The 10,177-nt window shown below is 41.2% G+C and overlaps 1 protein-coding gene across 1 annotated transcript in view; it reads right to left on the bottom strand.

Moving 5' to 3' along the window:
- Positions 1 to 610: 610 nt before the first annotated feature.
- LOC133424312 (golgin subfamily B member 1-like) overlaps positions 611 to 10,177 on the bottom strand; it is a 31,369-nt gene continuing 21,802 nt past the window's right edge. Inside the window, exons 12-20 of the mRNA XM_061714824.1 lie at positions 9,310 to 9,721; positions 8,206 to 8,439; positions 5,542 to 6,366; positions 4,530 to 4,723; positions 4,261 to 4,420; positions 2,375 to 2,475; positions 2,222 to 2,293; positions 2,030 to 2,117; positions 611 to 814 (exon numbers count right to left, since the gene is read on the bottom strand). Coding sequence (XP_061570808.1) covers positions 677 to 814; positions 2,030 to 2,117; positions 2,222 to 2,293; positions 2,375 to 2,475; positions 4,261 to 4,420; positions 4,530 to 4,723; positions 5,542 to 6,366; positions 8,206 to 8,439; positions 9,310 to 9,721 — 2,224 coding nt within the window. The 3' untranslated portion in view covers positions 611 to 676. The remainder of the gene's footprint in view (positions 815 to 2,029; positions 2,118 to 2,221; positions 2,294 to 2,374; positions 2,476 to 4,260; positions 4,421 to 4,529; positions 4,724 to 5,541; positions 6,367 to 8,205; positions 8,440 to 9,309; positions 9,722 to 10,177) is intronic.

A 10,177-nucleotide genomic window follows, 5' to 3' on the forward strand; every position in this document is an offset into this window, starting at 1 on the left:
CACCTCAACACACTGTCCATTTCTATTCATCTCAGAGGGGGCTAAATAACCATTAATCCACATGTTATATCGAATTTTATGTCACAAAAAAGGGGAAAAAATCCCCCCAAAAAATAAAATAAAAAATAGGAAACTATTTCACCCTTTGAGTTTTAAAACACGACAATATCAAGTGACATATCAGTGGCTATTTTGGGTGTTTAAAAAAAACTAAACAAAAAAACACTTTTTTTTGGACGTTTAAGAAATGAAATTAATGCATACGTGACAAGATAGTCTAACGGAAAGTATTTTCCAAAATGTGTCCAAACCTAAAGGCACACACCTGATTATGAAAGAAAATTGTACCCTCAACCTATGGCATTTGTTAAAATAAAATTAATATTAAAACATTGTCCCTTTACATCCTTTCTTATTGTGTTTTGAAACCACGTCATCTCCAAAGTCTCCCAAGGCCAAAGATTTTAAACAACACCTCCCTATAAATCTATATCCTTTGGCTGAAAGATCAGGTCCGGTAAAGTGCAACATTTGCAAGCGGAATATCGTTTGTACCCTTCCTTAATTTATTACATGTAACAATATAAATATTACTGAAGTTAGGCATGTGTTTTGTTTTTTTTTTCTTTCTGTTTTTGTAGCCTGCCTCTCTCCGATTAGTGAAAAGGAGCTGGTTTCAGAGGAATCCTCCCAGGCACAGGAGCAGCAGGACGTGCACGGTGAGGAGATAGAGGCTGAGCAGCAGAGGAGTCCGCTGGCGAGAGCAGAAAGCCACTCGCAGCATCCGCATCACACCCGGACCCCCTCTACGAGTCTGTGAACGGAACAAACAGGAGGTTAGGAAAAAAAAAAAAAAAACTCAGCTCTTAAAGCAGCACAATGTAACTTTCAGTTTTTGTTGAGTTTGGCGGCTCCTTTGGACAAAAGCGGTAGTGCTTTACCAGAAAGAACACTACGTTTCCCACCAGCGCGTACTGCCGGAAAGATTCTGTCCCCGTTGCGTGCATTTGTTTTGGTAGTGAATGAAATAAAACGGGACGGACTTTCAAAACTACTTTTCTATTTTCAGCGGCCGTTTGCAGGATGGATAGCGAAGAAGTAATGTATCTATTTTTGGCTAAACAATAGGATATGACGATGTTGAAAATCACTAACTTCAATTTGGTTTTATTAGTGAAGTCACCCCCGCCCCCCTGTCCTGTCCAGCGAGATAATGCGCCCCAAACTACAAACGTTTTTTAGAGGGACTTCGTCATAAATTAGTAGTCAAACATAGACACTGACAAAATAAAAAAATACTTTATAACCCGTGAATAACTGAATGCCAGTTCCTTATATTTTGCAGATCAGCCCTGCACAATTTTACAGTTGTCAGGAAAAATACTAGAACCCAAGACGAATGTATGTGAAAACATTCTAATTTTGATTCTTATTGAACATAGAACTCTACATTTACATTTGTATCATAACAATTCTGTCTCTCTTGTCGGACATCCCTCGTCGTCTTTCATCTCACGCCAGCGAGTGAACGCCGGGCCAATCTTTATTCTTGTCCGGGCATTTTTTTTTTTGTCCGGGCATTTAGCTTGTTACTCTCCCGCTTTCTTTTTTTCGCCTCCTCCGATAAAACTTTGTTTTTTTCGCTGCTTCGGCCATGATACCAGCTTCTGCTGAGCTCTGCGCTCCACGTCCCGCCCAGCTTTCGTCTCGACTACGAATCGGGAAGGAGGGGGAAGTGACGTATGCCGTAAAGCAGTCAAAGCTGTAAAAATGTGTAGTTTTTTAGTGTGGCAGGGTTCCTACCATGCACCTCAAAGTTACATAGTGCCAGTGAAGGCGATACAGACCCCTCAGACCATGACAGAGGTTCATTAAACCTGTTGGAAGTTGATGTACCATCACAATGACTCTGGAAATATTATATTAAGGTGGAAAAGTTACATGGTGCTGCTTTAAGTCTTCACTCTGACCTCCACCACAGAGGCCGGTGCTCGTGAGGCGGTGCGGAGCGACATCTTTACAGACTTACTCGAGTTAAGGATGCGTCCGACGGCTCGATAAAAACAGCCGTCTCTGACTGATCCCCTTCTTGTGGATGCCATGTAGCTTGACTGTGACTGAAAACGAAGAATAAAAACAGATTTGGACGAGTTTATTGGTGCTGAAAGGGGTTTTATTACACTCGGAGATCTCGTACAGCATTTCCTGTCACGCTTCTTACCGTTGAAGTCGATCTTGTGTCGCCACCAGCTGCTCCTCGACGGCGATCCGCTGCTGCGTCTCCTCCTCCAGCCTGATTTACAGAAAGTCTGTTATTGGAGGTCAAGTCTTGTCAGTTTACCTTTTTTACAGTTAGCTTTAGTCCATACGGCACCTCTGCTGAAGGTCCTTGAGCTCAGCGACGTGGGCGTGCCGGTCTTGGATGCTGCTTCGCTCCTGAGGGGCTCCAGGAGCGCTGTCCCTCTCCTCAGTGCCCTGTGGGGGAATCGTGGGAGGATGGATATTAAACTTTTATTTGAGCACCTGAAATGACTCATTCAAAAACCTGAACACTGATAGTTTGTTTGGGGTAACCCAAGTCTGAAAACATGTCAATCATCAAACACCTGCAGACCTTTTTTCATCACAGACCCAGTTTAGAGTAACATTATCCAACGTCTCCATTTCCATCTCTGCCCACAACTTCACTTGTTCTGACTTGGAAGTGGGAATCTCAAAAAAGCTCTTGATATTGTGTTAAAATTCACACGATGATTTGTACAGTCAACTCAAAGCTACATGTACACATGTACATTGCAGATATCAATAACTGGATGGCATCAAACGTTTTACAACTTAACTCAGAGAAGACAGAAATCATCATCATAGGCCCAGACTCATCGCAAAATCATATTTCTTCCCATCTTGGTCCCCTTTCATCCAACATCACCACTTCTTGTAGAAACCTCGGTATTATTTTTGACAAACACCTCAATTTCGACCAGGATATACATTCTGTTGTCCAATCATGCTTCTTCCAACTTAGAAAAATATCAAAAATCAGGTCATTTCTTTCATCTAAAAACTTAGAGACAGTTTGCATTTATTTCATCCCGGTTAGATTGCTGCAATTCACTTTTTTCATGCCTCACTCAGCAAAATCTAAATAAACTACAGTTAATTCAAAATACAGCAGCCGGACTCATTACCCGGTCCAACAGGAGAGAACATATCACACCAGTTTTAAAGTCCCTTCACTGGCTCCCAGTCCGCTTTAGAGTGGATTTTAAAATTTTAATTATTACATTTAAGGCTCGTATGGGGCTAGCTCCTGATTACATAGCTGACCTCCTGACCTCATACGAGCCTGAACGCACCCTGAGATCCTCTGGTGGGTCATTCCTGGCCATTCCTTGGTCTAACTTAAAGACCAAGGGTGACCGGGCCTTTTCTGTTTTAGCCCCTCGCTTATGGAATGACCTGCCGGAGGAGATCAGGGTAGCTAACACACTGTCTTCTTTTAAGTCACTTTTAAAAACTCACTATTTTAGACTTGCGTTTAACTGATTGTATTATTTGTCTGTTTTTATTATCTCTCAATTGTGTCTTAATATTGTACTAATTGTTTGTTTCCTGTTTTAAATTGCATGTAAAGCACTTTGTGACTTGTTTTTGAAAAGCGCTTTATAAATAAAGGTATTATTATTATTATTATCATTATTACCTTCACGCCACGTATTTTTAAAACCCAGTCTGGATTATCCTGTAATCACACACTGATGCCACGTCAGGTCTAACTGGTGCAGCAGAAAAACAATCATCCTACCAACGATGTTGTGGTCACCGTAATCACACCGTTTGGATAAATGCAGCGGGCAAACAAGAATCAGCCTGTTTTGATCTGAGCAAAAGATCAAATCTTATGAATTTCACCTGATGAGGTAACCAGGTTAGGGCTAACGGAGCTCATTTGTTGCTACAAGTGAAATGAGCTAAACCTACGTGTTTGGTAAATTAGAGACTCCTGTCTGACTCCATGCACATTTGTGGGGCTTTCCTCACTCAGATTGCTTTTATTAACCTTAAACTACCCATTTATGCTGTTTTTCTACGGTTACAGGATGTCACCTCAGCAACTGAACAGCATCATCTGTGCGGTTTATGATTTTAAAATCACACACTCATTTGTCCAGGACAGTAAACCTGCACTAAAGCCAACGTCTGTGTCCTTCACTGAGAGCTGGGAAGTATTTACAGTGTTTTGTTTGTTTTGTTTCCCACCTCTCTCTGGTAGTGTTCCTGCTGGAGTTTGGGTTTCCGCGCGTGAGCTTCCTCCAGCATGGCGCCGAGCTGCCGCAGCTGCTGGTCCCTCTCCGACAGCGTGGCGAGCGTCTGTTGCTTGAGCTGCTCTGCTTGAGCCATCCAATCCATGCGCTCCAGCCTGCCCAGAAAAAAAAAACAAAGTCGCATACAAAAGATTAAAAAGGTCAGTCGTGCCGGATTTCAAAACCAACTTTAACAAAGTGAATTAAGGTGCAGTGCGGAGCCACCTGAGAGTCTCTATTTCCTGCTTGCCCATTTCCACCACGTTCTCTAGCTGCGTCATGATGGCCAGCATTTCTTCGATCTTATTCTTCTCCTCAAACAGCTCCTGACTGACTTTTATCAGCTCCCCTGCTCCCAGTCGAGCCAGCTCCGACTTCTGCTTCTTCACCTCCTCCGCCTGCGTCTTAAGTTGGTCCAGCTGCACAGGGAGACGATGAGAGGAATCAAATCAAGACCAGAGGTGTCAAGTAACAAAGTACAAATACTTCATTACCTTACTTAAGTAGAAATTTTGGTTATCTATACTTAACTTCACTGGAGTAATTATTTTTCCAGACAACTTTTTACTTTTACTCCTTACATTTTCACGCAATTATCTGTACTTTTTACTCCTTACATTTTAAAAACAGCCTCGTTACTCTATTTCATTTCGGCCTTAAAAAAAAAAACTATCCAGTTAAATTGCTCCATCCGGATAGAGTGAATTTGGTTGTGGTTGTTTCAGATGTTCTTGTCCAGTTTTGTTCTTACATCCGTTCCCTCAGATTCCTGCAACTAAACTTGGATGTACATTCCAATAAAGGTTAGGATAAATGATAACATGCCTCTGAAGTTTGACTTTTTGCACCATTACAATACTTATAGGCAACTAGTCATCATATCTCCTGCTCTCTGAAACACATGTTAATGCTCAATAGTACACATATATGGTTCTTTAATATATTTGCATTATACTAAGATACATTCATTTTCAATGGCTTTTGTCCTTAATGGCTTTTTTCCCCCTTACATTACTTTTACTTTTATACTTTAAGTAGTTTTGAAACCAGTACTTTTATACTTTTACTTGAGTAAAAAACTTGAGTTGATACTTCAACTTCTACAGGAGTATTTTTAAACTCTAGTATCTATACTTCTACCTGAGTAATGAATGTGAATACTTTTGACACCTCTGATCAAGACACATTGCTGATGTCAGTAGGAATGATGATGGTGTGTGTTGAAGAGTTCCCTCACCAGTCTCTCCCTGTCGTTCTGCAGGGCTTGCAGAGCGTTCTTCAGGCCCCACACCTCCCCGGTGGAGCCTGCCGGGCTGCTGGGAGCCGTCTGGCCGCCGGCCCTGCCCATCTCCTCCAGTTTCAGACTCATCTCTCGGGCTTCGTTTGCTGCCTGGTCCCTGCTGTCCTGCAGGGAGGCCATGGCTTTAGCGAACGACTGGTTCTCGGCCCTCAGCTGCTTGGTGGTCTCGGTCTCCTCCAGCAGCCTCTGCTCCACGGCCAGCAGGTCTCGGGCCAGCTCCGCCACCCTCTCCTGAGCGTTCTCAGACTCCGTACGCATCACGCCCCCCTCCCACTGGAGCTCGGCCAGCTCTTTGCTCTTGCTCTGGCGTTCCTGCTGCTCCCTGAGCAGAGTCGCCTCCAGGCTCTCCGCTTGTGCCTTGGCTGCCTGCAGCTGCTCCCTCAGCTTCTCCACCTCCGCACCGGGAGCATCGATCACCTTCGACGCCTGACTGAGAGTCTCGCTCTCCACTTTCTGCACGGCAGCTTCTCCCTCCGTCTCCGCGGCCCTGCCGAGGCCCTTCAGCCGACTCTCCAGCTCATCGCGCTCCTTTTCTAAAGAAGCGATGCGCGCCCTCTGTTCTGCCAGCAGCTGTTTGTGTTGCGAGTCCTTCATGCTCAACACTTGGTTGAGCTCATCCCGATAGCCGTGGAGCTGAGCGGACAGCTGGGCCCGTTCAGCAAACAGGTCGTCTCTCTGGACCAGCAGAGAGCGCAGCTCCTCCTTCAGGCCGTTGTTCTCTCCCGCCGCCTCCTGGATCAGACCGTCCTTCTCCATCATCACCTGGAGAACACATACGTCATGCTGCTAGTGTGGTTTCCATTTCAGTTTTAGTTTAGTCTTTGGGTCAAGCTATCATTTTAGTTTTTATTAGTTTTAGTCACGTTCATTCTCCTTTTAGTCGTGTCAAGTTTCAGTCGACTAAAAGTCTGAGTATTTTAGTCTGATTTTAGGGTGAATTGTCCAGGACCATTTTAGTCTAGTTTTAGTCAAAGATTGTATTTAGCCAAACCCATTTTACAATTCAAACAAGGTTATCTTATTGTTACCTTATAGACTCAAGAATACATTCATTCTAATTTATTATCTATTACTACCAAATATTTTTTTTTTTCGTATTATTGTACTGTAGGTGTTTTTTTTGTTTTTCTTTCCTCTCTGCACATCTATATATTATTTTGTACAGCCATGCAATTGTGGGTGGGTTCGGGTTTAAAAAATGGCATACTTGGTAGGGTTGGTATCTGGGTTTTTACCATTTTGTTATTGCCCAAAAATACCAATAAAAGGATATATATAAAAAAAAAAGAAAAAAAAAAGAATACATTCATTCCAGATACAGAAGACTCTAATTTGACTTTACAACATGTTTATTTTTTCTCCCCTTCTTTTTCGATGATACATTGGGTTTTCTTTTCCACGTCTATGTAGGAAAGTGTATCCAAAGATGGATCTTCTTCTTCTCCCAGCCCCAGAGAAGATCCCAGTGTTTCTCTCTGTAACTTTGTATTTAATTGACATGAACCTAGAGCTCTGCGTTAACGGCATCAGCCTCTAACTCTGCAGCTGCATCTTCTGGATCTGAGTTTTTATTTTGTTTAGTCTTGTTTTTATTTCTCTACGACGGGGGTCGGCAACCCAAAATGTCGAAAGAGCCATATTGGACCAAAAACACAAAAAACAAATATGTCTGGAGCCGCAAAAAATGAAAAGTCTTGTATAAGCCTTAGAATGAAGGCAACACATGCTGCATGTAAGAGTCCCCCAGTTATATTAGTTATAACTGGGGGAAGATTCTTTTTTTCAAGAAAAAAGTCAAAATTTTGAGAAAAAATCGAAATGTCAAGAAAAAAGTCAAAATTTTGAGAAAAAAGTCGAAATGTCGAAAAAAAAGTCAAAATGTCAAGAAAAAAGTCAAAAATTCGAAATGTCGAGAAAAAAGTCGAAATATCAAGAAAAAAGTCAAAATTTTGAGAAAAAAGTCGAAATGTTGAAAAAAACGTCGAAATGTCAAGGAAATAGTCAAAATTTCGTGAAAAAAGTCGAAATGTTGAGAAAAAAGTCGAAATGTAGAGAAAAAAGTCGAAATATAGAGAAAAAAGTCAAAATGTTGAGATTAAAAAAGGAAAAAGGAAGAAAAAAGAACAAAACGAAAAAAAGAAGAAAAAAGAAAAAGAAGAAAAGAAAAAAAAGAAGAAAAAAAGAGGAAAAAAAGAAAAAAGACGAAAAAAAGGAAAAAAAGAAAAAAGACGAAAAAAAGGAAAAAAAAGGTCAAAAGTTTTTGAAAAAGCTCCAGGAGCCACTAGGGCGGCGCTAAAGAGCCGCATGCGGCTCTAGAGCCGCGGGTTGCCGACCCCTGCTCTACGATATTGCATTACATATTTAATTATCGTTATCGTCACATGACCAGCATTTTCGTTGCGTCTCGTTTTCCTCAGGTGATAAAAGTTTGTTGACGACGATATTTAGTCATAATTTTCGTTGAAGAAAGCAACTTTACTGCTGGAAACTAAAACACGCTCTTAAAATTATCCAATGCTCACAACCACAGAAACTGAATGCAACTGTCTTCACGAGATGTGTTTGTTTATCAAGTTCACAGTAGTTCAGGTTCTGCCTCACCTGCAGGTGTTTCTCCTCCAGCTGCTTGTACGTGTTGAGGACTCGATCTCTGTCGTCTTGCAAGGAGCCCATGGCCTTCATGAAAGAGTCCAGCCTGGTTTTCCTGCCGTTGCTCTCTTCTTCTGCCTTGCGCAGCTTTTCCTCCAGGTCGCGCACTTCCCCTCTTTTCTGCTCCAGCTCCTCCTCTGCTCCCTGCGCCCTCATGTCGGCCTCCTTCCTGGCCTCCTCTGCAGCCTGGAAAAACATTTTAAAAAGATGTCAGACTAATATTTTATCACAAGGAGGTTTGTCATCTTCCCAAACTTTAGTGAAGATATGGGAGAAGGAGTCGGGGATGGTCTTTGAAGAAAATACTTGGTTAAATATATGTGAAAAAATACATTTTCCATTTACTAGCAATACAATTAAAGAGGCTAATATTAAATTTATTCACAAACTGTATTTAACTCCAATTAAAATGCACAAAATTTCAAAGGATATCTCTTCAAAATGTCCAAGATGCAAAAGAACCGATGGAACATTTGTGCATATGTTTTGGGAATGTGATCTTTTAATAAGTTTCTGGAAATCAATTCAATCCTTCACACAATCAGTTTTAGAAATTAATTTTGAGTTAAGCTCCAATTTGTATTTATTAAATGATACACTGGATCTTTAGTTAGACCGGAAAAAAAGCAGGATATTAATTATGATCACATACTTCGCTAAGAAATGCATACTTTTACTTTGGAAAGATGATTCCCCTCCAACTTTCAAGTTTCTTTTGGATCAAATTTCAGTTATTTACCATTATTATTATTTTTGCCATTATTTTTTATTTTTATTATATATATATATATATATATATATATATATATATAAATAATTTTGTTCTCCCTTAATGTATGATTTTTTTTTTGTTGTTTTTTTTTCTCCCTAGGGCAATTATGGAGAGGGTAGGAATGTGGGTAGAATCGTGAATGTGAAAATGTGAATTGTGAAAATTATTGTGAAATAAAAAGATATTTAAAAAAAAAAAAAAAAAAAAAAAAAAAGGATGTCAGACACGATTTTTTTTTCAATTTTGGTCAGATGATTTCTGGATAAGTAACATGGTCTGTATACCTGAGCAACAGCTTGTTCCTTCTCCCCCAGCATTTCCACTTCCCTGCTTTCCTTCTCGTGCACCTCATTCTGCAAGCTCTCCGTCAGGGCCTTGGACGAGCGCAGGTCTGTCTCCAGATGCTCCACATTCAGACACAGCCGCCTCTCTTCTGCCTCCCTGTCTCTCAGCTCGGTCCTCGCCTGGTCCACCTCCCCCTGAAGTCGAGCCACGGCCTCCTCCAGAGCCCGAGTCCTCTGATTCAGAGCCTCCGCCTCGTTCTTCAGGTCCCGAGCTTCCGTTTGTCCGGATTGTAATTCAGCTGTAGTTTGTTCAAGCTTCACCCTCTCTTCCGCTAGCGCCGCTTGGAGCTCTGCAACCTTCTTTTCCTCTTCTTCCAAACTCAGCTGCCAATCTTTGTCTCCTTTTTCTAATCTGAAAGCAACAAGTTATTAGTCTCTGACAAAATAAAAAGTTTTGAATTATCGTATTGTCCCGAATATAAGACGACCCCGATTATAAGACGACCAAGTCAAGTTTGAAGAAAGACTTTTTGAACACCAAATTCAATTTTTATACAGAAAATAATTACAGTACATCTGAAACAAATGATTATAACAATATATTCAAGAGAAAAAGCATGTTATTTTGCCTCATTGAAATCATTATCTTGAAGTTTGCATCATAACTTCTCCTCAGCTGCCGGTTCACCTGCCGAACTTCACCCACTTTTCTCCAGATTGTCGCTACGTTTCTCCACTTTCTGTTATCACTTCTCTTATTTTCTTCTCTTTTATTTTCTTATACTATTTTTTATTTTTCTTCTTCGTGACAGGGTTTGGCTTTGGCCTGGGGAGTTAAGTTCAGCATTCGCTTTAAAGATATCTGGCG

This window comes from Cololabis saira, chromosome 23, assembly GCF_033807715.1.
Source record: "Cololabis saira isolate AMF1-May2022 chromosome 23, fColSai1.1, whole genome shotgun sequence".
Taxonomy (NCBI): Eukaryota; Metazoa; Chordata; class Actinopteri; order Beloniformes; family Belonidae; genus Cololabis; species Cololabis saira.